This window comes from Anolis carolinensis, unplaced genomic scaffold (assembly GCF_035594765.1).
Source record: "Anolis carolinensis isolate JA03-04 unplaced genomic scaffold, rAnoCar3.1.pri scaffold_21, whole genome shotgun sequence".
NCBI lineage: Eukaryota > Metazoa > Chordata > Lepidosauria > Squamata > Dactyloidae > Anolis > Anolis carolinensis.
In genome coordinates, this window is record NW_026943831.1 from 627,501 (window position 1) to 642,500 (window position 15,000).

Below are 15,000 nucleotides of genomic sequence, written 5' to 3' on the forward strand. Positions count from 1 at the left end.
GTGCCTCCTTGTGGCCTCCGCCCAGATGATGGAACTGGACCCTTTATTTTCGTACATTTATATGTAGGTTTTGCATTAATTTCCTTTAAAAATTAATTATACCCATACACAGGATGAAAGTGAAAATATGTATGTGTGTAGGGGGCTGGGGTGTCCACTTCCACAGACAAGCTCCCACTTCCACAAATAGCTATAGTTCTCACTAGGCAGGCACACCAATGGCCCTCCCTCCAATGACATTGCAGGTTATGGTGAGCACCATGAGCAAAAAAGTGTTTTTGTTGTTAGTGTGAAATGTTCAATCAATTGTTGCTGTTGGATTGTGTGTATGTGTTTCAGCAAGCATTGCAGCAGTCCAGGAGTTAATTACATGCCAGCCCTGGATGATTGCCCGGAGGGCCAATGGGTCAAGACTTGGACGGAACATTCATCATGAACTGTGGAATGCAGGGAGGTGCTTGCTTGCACTGATACCGAACTCGGCAAGCCGAGAGGACACGGCATCTTTTGTCCTTGCCGAGGCAACATGTGTCCAGAGAGTGATGGTATTTAGTGTTGTAAATAACTTGTAAATAAAGCCTTTAGACCCGCTGGGATCAGCAGATAATTAACGACTGAGGTGTTGTTTGTCGGTGCCACTTTTGCTGCTGCCATCAATCAGTCAGGGGTGATGATTCCCTGACATGTCCAAGGGCCCTGCCAATGTCCTCCACAAACACCACGCTGCCCACCACCCAAGGGAAGGCATTCATTCGGGGACAATGTCATCCTAGATTTTCTGTTTTTCCTCCACCGAAGACACTTGCCAGGTTCCTTTATCTCTCCACTGGTGTGGAATTTGCATGACCCCACCCACTGCCTCTCCCTTAACCCTTTCCTACTCTATATACCTAGGTAGTATAGATATAAAGTATATATAAAAGAAAAGCCAGGTTCTATCAATGCAGACAAGGATAACATTTGCCCTCTTTGCTGCAGCTTTGCCCCCCCCCCCCCCATTTCAGAGCAGGAGGCGAGACTTTCTTCCAGCAGTGGCTCTTTTATTAGAAATGCAGGTACAAAAAGAAGCCCCCTCCCACCCCAGAGGCCCTGGGGCAGCGGCAGCTCTGCACACATTCTGGGCAAACAAGTCTTCTTGGGGGATGGACGGGGGACACAGTTTCTGGGCTCCGGCCAGTCCAGGGGCTCCAGGCGCCCCCCCCCCTTTTTGGTGCCCCAATGGAGCCTGTCAATCCAGGCGGGGCTTCAACCCAAGCGGCCCCTCTTGATGCAGTTTCTTTGGGGAAGGAAGAAAGGCAGGGGGAGGGCCTTGTCCAGGTGCCTGGTTGGTCCCTCTCTGTCCCTGTCCAGCCCTCCTCTTTCTCCTGCTCCAGAGTGAGGGTCCCGGGTGGCCCCTTCCCCTCTTCCGGTGGGGATCCACCTGGCCTTCCTCCTCCTCGTCATCGTCATCACCTTCCCGGCCTTCCTCCTGTGGCCCCTCGCTCGCTCGCTCGCTTGCTCCCTCGCTGGCTCACTTCCGGGCCCGGGAGGCGACGGAGGCGGCGCTGGGGACGAGGGAGGTGGGGAAGCTGAAGGGGGCCCGGGCCCGCATGTTGCGCCCGGAGGTGATGAGGGCCCCGAAGCCGTGCTGGTGCGAGAAGGCGTACCCCGAGCGCCGGGAGGAGCCGCGCCTCAAGCGCAGCTGGGGAGAGGGCGGCGGCAGGAGGCGCAGGAAGCGGATCCGGGCCAGCACCTGCGGGGAGGAGGCAGCGCAGGGTGAGGCCCACCGGCCAGGAGGCAAAGCATCCCCACATGACAGTCAGAAATGCATTCAGGACTTCATCACATGGATCAAACACTCTGGATCAAAGTGGGAAGCCATTGTGTTCATCACATGAGGTTGGGTTCACGTGCAGGGAAGGGCGTTCCTTCCGTGTCTAACCATTGGGAACAGCTTTCTTTTCATATGTCTCCTGTTTTAATATTGTATGCTTCATGTCGATTTTAACGATTGTTTTTACTGATATTGATGTTTGTATTGGGATAATTGTTTTATTGCTGTCTTATTGATTTGATTGTTTTATCAGGCAAGGCCCCATGTAAGCTGCCCCGAGTCCCTTCGGGGAGATGGGGCGGGGTATAAAAATAAAGTTGTTGTTGTTATTATTATTATTGGGGATATGGGTTTTACCAACATTTTTGCTTATCCAACATTCTGCCGGCCCATTTATGTTGGATATACAGTAGAGTCTCACTTATCCAAGCCTTGCTTATCCAAGCCTCTGGATAATCCAAACCATTTTTGTAGTCAGTGTTTTCAACATATCATGATATTTTGGTGCTAAATTCATAAATACAGTAATTACTACTTAGCATTACTGCATATTGAACTACTTTTTCTGTCAAATTTGATGTATAACATGATGTTTTGGTGCTTAATTTGTAAAATCATTACCTAATTTGATGTTTAATAGGCTTTTCCTTAATTCCTCCTTATTATCCAAAATATTCACTTATCCAAGCTTATTCCGGCCTGTTTAGCTTGGATAAGTGAGACTCTACTGTATATATATATATGAGGGCTATCCAGAAAGTAGATTACGTTTTGTAATAAAAAATGAACAAAGTTTAGGAGAAAACATTTACGGCCCCACATGGCAGGTCGCACACTGTTGAGAACCCAAGCAGCAGAATTTGGTGGGGAAGGAGTTGCCAAGCTCATTCATCGCTATGATATGTGCCTAGATTTGAATGGTGACTATGTTGAGAAGTGGTATTTGGGTGTGGCTTTCAACTGCATATGGTTAAAGTTTTCTCCTATACTTTGTTTAACATATTTTGCACCTTGGCCCAGACCCTTGAATTCTACTCCTGATTTTAACACTTTATTTTGTATGTGACTTTTTATGACTGTTTTTATCGATGTTGATGTTTTACTGTTGATTGATTTGTTTTACTGTTTTGTTTTTGCTTTTATACTGTTGTGTCTGGGCATGGCCCCATGTAAGCCGCCCCGAGCCCCTTAGGGGAGATGGGGCGGGATATAAGAATAAAGTTATTATTATTATTATTATTATTATTATTATTATTATTATATTTTTAATTCCAAAACGTAATCTATTTTCTGGATAACGCTTGCATATATTTAGTCTACCTACTCCCATTCAGTTAGGCTGACCATAGTTTAACAAGGTTTGGACCTGATGACCTCTTCCATCTCCATGATGATTTTAAGCAGAAGCCAGGTGAGCATCTGCTGGGAGGGCTTGGTTTATATCCTGTAGCGTATGGTGGGCATTGGACTGCACGGCCCTGGGGTTCCCTCACAACTCTTACGATCCTACGATCCTATGGATGCCCCTGGGAGGAGAGGGAACTGCACGTCTCTCCCGCCTTGCTCTGCGATCCCTGTTGTGGTGTTATGTGTGTATGGGGAGGGGTCTCTCCCAGGAGCCCAGCGCTGGCTGCAGAGACCGGGGCAGAGCCTACCTTGTCGCTGATGGTGGGCCGGAGCTGCATCTTGAGGAAGCGGAACCCGACCACGGGGAGGACACAGAGGGCCACGCACAGCCCCACCGAGAGCCACACGGTCGGCTGGTTCAGCGTGTTCCGGGCCGTCCCTAGAGAGAGCAAAGGGCCAAGACAAAGGGCATGGGTCCTGTGCAACTCAGAGACTGCCCATTCCAAAGGGTCCTGAGAAGCAGCAGAAGATTTGCTCAGCTGGGAAGACCCTCCTGGGCAAGTCATGGGGTTCAGATCCACTCCTTGCCATGGAGGCCCACTGGGCAAGTGACAACCTCCCAACCTCAGAGCAAGTGTTCAATAAACCTTGGAGGAACACCCCACAGGCCAGCTATGTCAATCCAAGTGTGTTGATCCCCAGCCTGGGAAAGAAAGGGAGCTCCCTGGCCCCCAAGATGGATACGTACCCACGAAAGGGAAGGACCCCGTGAGGATGAGGTACATGCCGTCGCTATACATGGTGAAGGTGATGGCGAAGTACATGGCCAGGCTGCCCCAGATGAAGAGCTGGTTGATGACCGTCCAGTAGGCTGTGTCCAGCCCCATCTGCAGGAGGAGGAAGGGTCAAAGCCAATGGTCAGCGCCACGAGGCCACAACTCCCCTTCCCCTTGGCTGCAACTCCTGCAGGCAGACTGTTGTATGCCAGACTGTTCAGTCGGTTTCTGTCCCCTCTGTTCCTGTGCAGCCTGAGTCTGATGATGGGCTTGGGCTGGAGTTAAGTGTTAATGAGAGGCCTGAGCAGCTGGAATTAAGTGTAGATGAGCAAGATTCAGATGAGAGGCTTGAGCCAGGGGAGGAGTTGGGGGAAGACCTTTCACCGAGTTCTGCAGAGCAACAGTCTGGGAGCGATTCAGGGTTGTTTTGCCAGCTGGCAGTGATAACACAACCTTGAACCGTAGACAGTTTTACAATAAAGTTAGGGAAGACTCAGAGAAACTCAGGCGTTCTGTTCATTTACAACAGAAGAGAGATAGTAATCATAGAATCATAGAATAGTAGAGTTGGAAGAGACCACATGGGCCATCTAGTCCAACCCCCTGCTAAGAAGCAGGAAATCGCATTCAAAGCACCCCCGACAGATGGCCATCCAGCCTCTGCTTAAAAGCCTCCAAGGAAGGAGCGTCTACTACGGCCCCGGGGAGAGAGTTCCACTGTCGAACAGCTCTCACAGTGAGGAAGTTCTTCCTGATGTTCAGGTGGAATCTCCTTTCCTGTAGTTTGAAGCCATTGTTCCGTGTCCTAGTCTGCAGGGCAGCAGAAAACAAGCTTGCTCCCTCTTCCCTATGACTTCCCTTCACGTATTTGTACATGGCTATCATGTCTCCTCTCAGCCTTCTCTTCTGCAGGCTAAACATGCCCAGCTCTTTAAGCCGCTCCTCATAGGGCTTGTTCTCCAGACCCTTAATCATTTTAGTCGCCCTCCTCTGGACGCTTTCCAGCTTGTCAACATCTCCCTTCAACTGTGGTGCCCAAAATTGGACACAGTATTCCAGGTGTGGTCTGACCAAGGCAGAATAGAATAAGGGGGAGCAGGACTTCCCTGGATCTAGACGCTATTCCCCTCTTGATGCAGGACAGAATCCCATTGGCTTTTTTAGCTGCCGCATCACATTGTTGGCTCATGTTCACCTTCCTCTCCACGAGGACTCCAAGGTCTTTTTCGCACACACTGCTGTCAAGCCAGGCGTCCCCCATTCTGTATCTTTGATTTCCATTTTTTCTGCCGAAGTGAAGTATCTTGCATTTGTCCCTGTTGAACTTCATTTTGTGAGTTTTGGCCCATCTCTCTAGTCTGTCAAGATCGTTTTGAATTCTGCTCCTGTCTTCTGGAGTGTTAACTATCCCTCCCAGTTTTGTGTCGTCTGCAAACTTGATGATCGTGCCTTCTAACCCTTCGTCTAAGTCGTTAATAAAGATGTTGAACAGAACCGGGCCCAGGACGGAGCCCTGCGGCACTCCACTTGTCACTTCTTTCCATGATGAAGACGACGCATTGGTGAGAATCACCCTTTGGGTTCGTTCGCTTAGCCAATTACAGATCCACCTAACCGTAGTTTTGTCTAGCCCACATTTTACTAGTTTGTTTGCCAGAAGGTCATGGGGGACTTTGTCGAAGGCCTTACTGAAATCCAGGTACGCTACATCCACAGCATTCCCTGTATCGACCCAACTCGTAACTCTATCGAAAAAAGAGATCAGATTAGTCTGGCATGACTTGTTTTTGGTAAATCTGTGTTGACTATTAGCAATGACCGCATTTGTTTCTAAGTGTTCGCAGACCACTTCCTTAATGATCTTTTCCAGAATTTTGCCTGGTATTGATGTGAGGCTGACCGGACGGTAATTGTTTGGGTCGTTCTTTTTTCCCTTCTTGAAGATAGGGACCACATTCGCCCTCCTCCAATCTGCTGGGACTTCTCCCGTTCTCCAAGAACTCTCGAAGATAATTGCCAGTGGTTCTGAAATAACTTCCGCTAATTCCTTCAATACTCTTGGATGTAGCTGATCTGGCCCTGGGGACTTGAATTCGTTTAGAGAGGCCAGGTGTTCCTGGACAACGTGTCTCCCTATTTGGGGTTGGATTTCCCCCAATCCTTTGTCCATTCCGTGTTGCTGAGGTTGAAGATGGCTTTCTTTTTCTGAGAGGACCGAGGCAAAGAAGGCATTGAGCAGTTCTGCCTTTTCCCTATCCCCTGTCGCCATCACCCCATCTTCTCCTTGCAATGGCCCTATCGCCTCCTTTTTCTTCCTTTTTCTACCAACGTAAGCAAAAAAGCCTTTTTTGTTGTTTTTTATGTCCCTGGCAAGCCTGAGCTCATTTTGCGCTTTAGCCTTGCGAACCTTTTCCCTACAGGTGTTGGCTATACGTTTGAATTCTTCTTTGGTGATTTCTCCCCTTTTCCACTTCTTGTGCATGTCACTTTTGAGCTTTAGCTCAGTTAGAAGTTCTTTGGACATCCATTCTGGCTTCTTTGCACTTGTCTTATTTTTCTTCTTTGTTGGCACTGTTTGCATTTGCGCGTTGAGTATTTCACTTTTGAAAAACTCCCATCCATCCTTAACTCCCTTGTTTTTTAATATCGGCGTCCATGGAATGCCGCTCAGTAATTCCTTCATTTTTTGGAAGTCAGCTCTCTTAAAGTCCAGAAAGCGTGTTTGACTTGTCTTAGTTTCAGCATTCCTTTGTATTGCAAACTGCAGGAGCACATGGTCACTTGCCCCTAAGGATCCAACCACTTCAACTGTATTGATCAGGTCTTCCACATTTGTTAAGATTAGATCAAGAGTTGCTGATCCCCTTGTTGCCTCTTCTACCTTCTGGACCATAAAATTATCTGCAAGGCAAGTGAGGAATTTGTTGGACTTTGTACTCTTGGCTGAGTTTGTTTTCCAGCAGATATCGGGATAATTGAAATCGCCCATGACTACTATATCTCTTCTTTGTGCCTGTTTGGTCAGCTGTTGACAGAAGGCTTCATCAAGTCCTTCATCCTGACTCGGAGGTCTGTAGTAGACACCCACGACAAGATCTTTTTGAGTCCCGGTTCCCTTGATTCTTATCCAGATGCTTTCAAGCTGGTTTCCCGGATTACAGTCTTGCATTTCTTCTGCAACGTAACTGTTTTTGACATATAAAGCTACTCCCCCTCCTCTCCCCTTTGTTCTATTTCTGTGAAAGAGGTTATAGCCCTCAATGGTTAAATTCCAGTGATGGGAGTCATCCCACCAGGTTTCAGTGATGCCTATGACATCGTATGTGTGGTGCTGTGCTAGGAGTTGGAGTTCGTCTTGCTTATTTCCCATGCTCTGAGCATTAGTGTAAAGACATGTAAGCCCCTGTGACCTCCTCTCAAACTGTTTATTTGGGATTATTGTGCTCTCTGTACTTGGTCCTTGCTGTGTTTGTGCAGCCCTCCGTTTAGCCTTACGGCGGTTCCCTGTGGTCGTGGGTAATATATTGTTCGCCAGGCTGTTGTTCCCCTCCCCCAGTGGATCTAGTTTAAAGTGCGCCTGATGAGGTTTGTGAGTGTGTGCAAAAAGATGTTTTCCTACTTGTGTGAGATGCACCCCATCGCTTGCCAGTAGTCCATCCTCTTGGAAGAGTAGACCATGGTCAAGGAAGCCAAAATGCTCCTCTTGACACCATTTTCTGAGCCAGTTATTGACCTGTGCTATTTTTCCGGCCCTTGTAGAGCCGTGTCCTACAACGGGGAGGAGGGATTAAAAGATCACATGTACATTATACAGTTTTAGCTTTGTTCCCAGAGCTCGAAAATCATTTGTGATCTTTTGAAAAGTATGCCTAGCGGTGTCATTGGTACCTACATGAATCAACATAAGGTGGGGAGGGTGATGGGGCTTTAGGAGCCTGCTGAGCCTCTGAGTGATATGGTGTATTTTTGCCCCCGGGAGGCAGCATGTTTCTCGAGCCATCCCATCCGGTCTGGAAATGATGGCTTCCGTTCCTCTAAGGAGGGAGTCACCTACTACCAAGACCTGTTTCCTTTGAGGATTGACAGGGTCCCTTTTGTGCAAGACAGTGTGTGTGTCCCCTGAAGAGTGTTCCTGTTGAAGTGAATCATGTAGGTGTAAAGTGTTGTCCTCCTCCTCAACATCCCCAGTGCATTCATCAATGACAATCCATTGAGATACATCCGAGAGCCCATTACTCTCCCAAGGATGTTCCTGTTGCTCCTGGTCTATGATTGGGGATGGAGCATTTGCATGATTACATAAGTGTGACTGTGGTGATGCACTGTCCCCGTCAGGGCTATCCCCTGCGCATTGATCCAGGGTGGTCCACTGAGTGGTATCTAAGAAACTGTGGTCCTCCACAAGATGTGTTTCCTGATTGTATGTTAATGATGTAAGAATTTCAAATCTGTTGTGTAAATGCAGCTGAGCAGAGGAGTTCTGCGGAGGCTGCCTGGTCCTGCGTCTCCTTCTATGGGTGACCTCCTTCCAAGCCTGAGGGTTGTCTACCTTTGAGTTGATCTCCCCATAAGGTTCCTGATCATGGTCTTGGTGGTGTTGGTGTGATGCAGGCTGCTGATCTACAGCAGCGTGTTGTGCAGTGTCCAGGAAGAGCTCGAGTGCCTGAATGTCCTTAAGGGTCTTAATACAGTGCTCGAGCTGTTGGATCCTCTGCTCCATCAGAGTCATCTGTTTGCATTTGGAGCAGATGTAGTTGTCTAGTTTTTGTGTGAAAAAGCGGAACATGCCACAGCTGGTGCATGTGATGGGAATGTTTTGCTTTTGTTGCATCTCTTGGTGAGCGTGGTGGCCAAGTGGGATCTTTATACAGTTAAGTAATATGCACGCACTTTATGTGCAAACTGCAACAAACCACCTCTTTGTGTATTTGTTTATGTTGCTTTGTTTCCTGTATGTACTGCAAAGGATAGTTAGTAAAGGTGCCTTTTTAGTAAAGGAGCCAAGCCCACACTCAGTTTAAAATCTTAGCCAAATCTTAGCCAAATCCTACCTGAAGCCAGGGAGCAAAAATGTCCTCCTGCTGCCTCTGCTTCTGCGAGAATCAGCTGCTGGGAATGGGGGGAAATGCATTTTTTTGCAGTCTGGGATTTTGGAAAAGACTTTTATTGATTGATGCAAGTTTTGGTTTTTAGTTGAGGCAACTTTCCTTTACCTTCTCGGTCCTGCTTCCAAGTGCTTCATGTAACAGAAGCTAGATGGCCATCTGTCGAGGGAGCTTTGCATGCTATTTTCCTGATCTTGTCAGAATGGGGTTGGACTGGATAACCCACCAGGTCCCTTCCAACTTCAGGATTCTAAGTGCCAGTTAACACCCACCAAATGGAAGATGCCTCCAGGCAACAGAGGCCAGGCTACCTCTATGCAGATACCCTCCCTGATTGACTTTGCAGCGTCATGACTATTTGAATGCCAATTCCAGCTTGCTAAATTGCAACATTCACACTTGCTTTAACTGTTGTTTCTTTCTCCCACCCTGCACATTATTATGTATACACTCCACTTGCCTCCCTGCCAACAGAACCTCTGAAGATGCCAGTAGCCACAGATGTAGGTGGAATGTCAGGAGAGAACGTTCCTTGGATATGGCCATACAGTCCAAAAGACTCACAGCAACCAACAATGAAATGCACAGGTATAGGGCAGGTGACACCAGTGATTCTAGGCTGAATCCGGAGTATAGTGTCTAAACCAGGTATGGTCCTTCCTGCAGGTGTTTTGGACGGCAACTCCCACCATTCCTCACAGCCTCAGGCCCCTTCCTTTTCCCTCTCGGCCGCTTAAGCGGCCGAGAGGGAAAAGGAAAGGGCCTGAGGCTGTGAGGAATGGTGGGAGTTGCCATCCAAAACACCATGCCTGGCCTAGATTGAGGGAAACGGTTGTCCCCTTTGGAGGAGGCCCCTCACCTGGACGGAGACCACGACGAGGAGGCAGGTCTGGGCCACGACAGCGAAGGACTGGTAGTCGGCCATGGAGTGCCCGTCGGTGCGCAGGTTGCTGGAGACGGCACCGAAGGGGACGAAGAAGAGCACCAGGGAGCTGTAGAGGCTGTAGAGCGTGCACTTGGCAAACTGCCGCTTGTTGAAGAACAGGTTGCGCTGGCCGGGGACGTACAGCTGCGGGAACTGCAAGCTCCAGCAGTCGTCCACGTCCTGCAAGGGCAGACGGAGAGGAAGGAGGGACAGCAGGGCGGTCAAAGGCAGGGGGCACAAGGGGCCGACCTTGTCAGAGTAATTTGCAGCGTAGCAGCAGTTGTATGTTGTCACTGAACGAAGAGACGTCAGAGACGATGGTAAAAAAATATATACAAAGCTTTACTGTACAAGACAAACAGACTTGTAGACGAACACAGGACTTGGCTTTCACTCTAGGCAGACACAACTCAGAACAGAGCAAGATCTCAACTGATGCAATCAGTAATGTACAAACATACTTGTGTCTGGACACTCCCCAGGTTCCAGCCACACATCAAGGTCAACACAGCTCCTCAGTCATTAACTCTTTACAGACTAGAGCATACTCTGGATGATGCAATCAGTATGCAATACATGCCAGACACAAATTTCATTCAAATACTACCAATACACAAATCCCACATTAACAGACCTCCCACTCACCCTCCCTCCCTCCCTCCTGCCTGCCTGCAAAACCCACCATTTCTGCCCTTTGCCAAAGTAGAGAAGAATCTATTGGGACCTCCCAGCCTCATCCCATACATCCCAGTCAAAGGCTCTTATAATAATAATAATAATAATAATAATAATAATAATAATAATAATAATAATAATAATAATAATAAGTTTATTTGTATCCCGCCTCCATCTCCCCCGAAGGGGACTCGGGGCGGCTTACAGCAAAATCAAAATACAAACAATGAGAAAATATAAAACATCAGGACAAAAACAAAAACCAATAAAAAATATACACAATAAGTTAAAAAACACAACGCAGAATTAAAACATCAGGTTAAAAACAATGAGGTTGCAATAGTGGATAAGCAAAGTGTACGGTGCACATTATGGGTAACAAATTCATAAATAGATAAAGTGCATTAGAATAATTTAAGGTCACATTAGGTACGGTAGGGAGGAGTCCTGAGTAATATCAATCAATCAGGAATCTGGAAGAGCGACCAATGCAAAAGGTCGAGGAGGATAATAATTGTGATGGAAAAAAGATGATCTTAACCAAAGGCCTGAGTGAAAAGCCAAGTTTTCAGACTCTTCCGAGACTCTTATGGAGACAGATGCAAAAGCATATCGAAATGGAATTAAACTATCCCCTTAATTTAGGGTGCTGGGCTATTCACGGCTGCCCAAAGGCTAAAATCAGTTTAAAATTACAGGACAGACTGATTTCTCAATACAGTAGAGTTTCACTTATCCAACACTCGCTTATCCAACGTTCTGAATTATCCGACACATTTTTGTAGTCAATGTTTTCAATACATCGTGATATTTTGGTGCTAAATTCGTAAATACAGTAACTACAGTAGTCTCACTTATCCAACATAAACGGGCCGGCAGAACGTTGGATAAGCGAATATGTTGGATAATAAGGAGAGATTAAGGAAAAGCCTATTAAACATCAAATTAGGTTATGATTTTACAAATTAAGCACCAAAGCATCATGTTATACAACAAATTTGACAGAAAAAGTAGTTCAATACACAGTAATGCTATGTAGTAATTACTGTATTTACAAATTTAGCACCAAAATATCATGATGTATTGAAAATATTGACTACAAAAATGGCTTGGATAATCCAGAACATTGGATAAGCGAGTGTTGGATAAGTGAGACTTTACTGTACTACATAGCATTACTGTTTATTGAACTACTTTTTCTGTCAAATTTGAATCAAGTGTTTTGCTGTTGGGTTTTTGCAACTGTGTATTCCGGCATGCTTTCCAGCAGCACACGGGTTAATGGCAGGCCAGCTTGAATGATAGCCTGCCTAACCAATAGGTCAAGCCTTCCGGTCTCAGAAGGGTGGACAGGACGTTTGTCATTCTGCTATGGAATATGGGATTTGCCTGCAGAAGAGCTTTGCAGACAATCAAAAGAGAGAGGACATGCTTTGCCTTGCTAGGGAAGCATGGGTCCTATGAGTGATGGACTTTGTAGTTGTATATAATTGTATATAATAAAGTCTAGGAACCGCTGTGAACAGCTGAATTACGACTGTGGTTTCGTTTGTCAGTGCTGCTTAGCCGGATACTTAAGCAGTCCGATGGAGGATGGATTGGTGAGAGGTTTGACTCACCAATAAATCAGGGTGGTTCGGAGCTAATTAACCCCCTGATAGGAACGACTTGAAAGAGGGCATAGCTTAACCCCAGATCTCTTGGAAGTCCAATCCAAGAGCCCCCTCAGTGGGTTCCTGAGGACCACTGTCACAGAAATGTCTGTCTTGGAGGCTGTTGGGATGATAGAGAGAAGAAAGGGGCCCACATCGGGACCCCGACCCCTACCCAGGGCCAGGTACAAGGCTTACCTGGTCAAAGAGGCTCATGCCCAGGACGGGCAGCGAGGTGTAGACCATGTTGTAGAGGGTGATGAACCACTCGTCGTACACCGTCTGCAATGAAGGAAAGGGTCAAGGGAGGCGAAAGGGGAGCAGGAGCAGGCATGGGCAAATTTGGGCCCTCCCTCCAGGTGTTTTGGACTTCAACTCCCACCATTCCTCACAGCCTCAGGCCCTTTCCTTTTGCCCCTCAGCCGCTTAAGCGGCTGAGGGGCAAAAGGAAGGGGCCTGAGGCTGTGAGGAATGGTGGGAGTTGAAGTCCAAAACACCTGGAGGGGCCAAGTTTGCTACACTCTTCCTTCTCCTCATTAGTAACTCTTGGCAATTCCAGGAGAGAGCCAGCAGGGGGCAGCACCATCCCACCATCCTAGACACACTGGGGGGCCTGGAAAATGACCGGAGACGACATATATCTATCTATACACATAATAAAAGTGAATAATGTGTATGTGTGTATATGGAGGAGGTGTCCACACAGACAGCCTCCCTCCGGCCTCCACAAACAGCTGTAGTTCCCACGGAGCAGGAGACACCCATGGTCTTCCCTCCACTGACATGCCAGTTATAGTGAGTGCCATGAACATGGAACCCAGACCCTGCCTGTGTCCTCCACCAATGCCATCGTGCCCCCCACCCAAGTGAAGGCTTCCATGCGGACACCATTTCACCCTAGATGTTCTGTTTCTCCTCCAGAATGGACATCCCAGGGTTCCTTAATTTGCATGACCCCACCCACTGCCTCTCCCTTAACCCTTTCCTAGCCTTTCCTATGGCACACACTTCACAGAGGAATTGATCAGCAACTGAACAAGAGGTTTGGGGAGAATTCACATCATGATTTACAAGAGTTGAACTTGACCAATCTCCAGAGAGCACTGTGAACCCAACCAATGATGGATCTGGACCAAACTTGCAACGGATGATAGGACTTGCAGTACCTTCACTGATACTGCTGGAGCCCCCAGATGGCGTAGTGACTTGAAGGTTGGGTTGCTGACCTGAAAGCTGCCAGGTTCGAATCCCACCTGGGGAGAGTGTGGATGAGCTCCCTCTGTCAGCTCCAGCTCCATGCGGGGACATGAGAGAAGCCTCCCACAAGGATGCTAAAAACATCAAAACATCCGGGCGTCCCCTGGGCAACGTCCTTGCAGACGGCCAATTCTCTCACTCCAGAAGCAACTCCTACAATGAACTGGGACCAAACTAGGCACAGAGAAGCCCCATGACCAACTGCAGGGGTTAGTGGGCTGGACCTTGATTTTCGGAGTTATAGTTCAGTTGCATCCAGGCTATTCCCAGCTGACATCAGATCTGGACCAAATTTGGCACACAGACCCAACATGGCCAACTGTGCATACAGGCCTGCTTTGGGGCGATTGACCTTAGATCTGGACCAAACTTCATTGATATTACCTAATATCCCAAAACAAACAATGCCTTTTTCTAATAACCCGGGCACCGCCAGGTCCCCAAGCTAGTTGTAGATAAAAGCAACTGTGGATGATAGCAAACCCTGTTGAAATGAAGAACTTCTGGACCCCAAGTAACAGAACTGAGTTAAAAGTCTCATTAGATGTCCAGTGGACATACTCTGTTGGATGTGGATAAATGAATGAGATCGGAGTGTAGATATTAAATTCAACCTATTTGCAGTTGTAAATCATCTACACAGACTTGCTGGAAGAGGTGGATCTTTAACTGCTCTTGTAGGTGCAAGTGGTTTGTTTTTGGTCTCAGCTGGGACTGAATCCCTTTAAGTCTCCCTATTTCTGGTCTGCCTGCTCTGCTGTGTATTTTTACTAGGAGGCTTACACCTTCATTTTCTTTAAGGGAATTCAGATTCCAACAGGTTTGATACCCGGCCAGCCACCAGAGAGATTTCCCAATAGAGGAGGGGGTCCCACAGGTCACACTTTGCCCAGAAATAGGCACTTCAAAGGGGGATGGGGACGGGCCCTACCTGGGCAGAGAATCCGGAGAAGAATCCGTACCAGAAGTGGACCAGGGTGAAGGTGAAGTTCTTGTAGAAGAAGTAGGAGAGGAACTTGCACATGCGCAGGTAGGACCACCTTCCGTGGACCAGGAGCAGCCGCTGCAGGAAGCGGAACTGGGCGAAGGAGAAGTCGCTGGACAGCACCGCCTGCATGCCTTCCTGGCCGCTGATGCCCACCCCGATGTGGGCCGCTGGGGGAGGGGGGAGAGAGAGATAGGAGGCAGGGGTCAGTGGCCGGAGAAGAGGGGCCGGGGGACAGTGCGGACCCACTTCTGATGCGTGGCACATGTCCCCAAGGAAAGCACATGATAAATGGGGTGTCGTGTGGTTTCTGGGCTGTATGGCCGTGTTCTAGTACCATTTTCATTAAGACAGGTAACGCACTGTTAGACAGGAATGCACTGACTGTAACCCAACTGTGGTGCAGCTGGTTAGTAGCCATCTGCATTAAATCACTACTGACTGAGAGGTCATGAGTTCGAACCA

At 47.9% G+C, this 15,000-nt stretch overlaps 1 protein-coding gene across 7 annotated transcripts in view; it reads right to left on the reverse strand.

Moving 5' to 3' along the window:
- Nucleotides 1–1,019: 1,019 nt before the first annotated feature.
- Nucleotides 1,020–15,000, reverse strand: part of LOC100552359 (phospholipid-transporting ATPase ID) — a 121,605-nt gene continuing 107,624 nt past the window's right edge. For 5 of the 7 annotated variants that reach the window (XM_062966491.1, XM_062966493.1, XM_062966492.1 and 2 more), the window contains 6 exons: nucleotides 14,482–14,705; nucleotides 12,492–12,575; nucleotides 9,901–10,146; nucleotides 3,909–4,047; nucleotides 3,469–3,599; nucleotides 1,020–1,732 (listed from right to left, as the gene is read on the reverse strand). In XM_062966491.1, coding sequence (XP_062822561.1) covers nucleotides 1,511–1,732; nucleotides 3,469–3,599; nucleotides 3,909–4,047; nucleotides 9,901–10,146; nucleotides 12,492–12,575; nucleotides 14,482–14,705 — 1,046 coding nt within the window. In that variant the 3' untranslated portion in view covers nucleotides 1,020–1,510. Of the gene's footprint in view, nucleotides 1,733–3,468; nucleotides 3,600–3,908; nucleotides 4,048–8,987; nucleotides 9,046–9,900; nucleotides 10,147–12,491; nucleotides 12,576–14,481; nucleotides 14,706–15,000 lie in introns of those variants that run through there. The other 2 variants (XM_062966495.1, XM_062966494.1) reach the window with 2 other exon arrangements.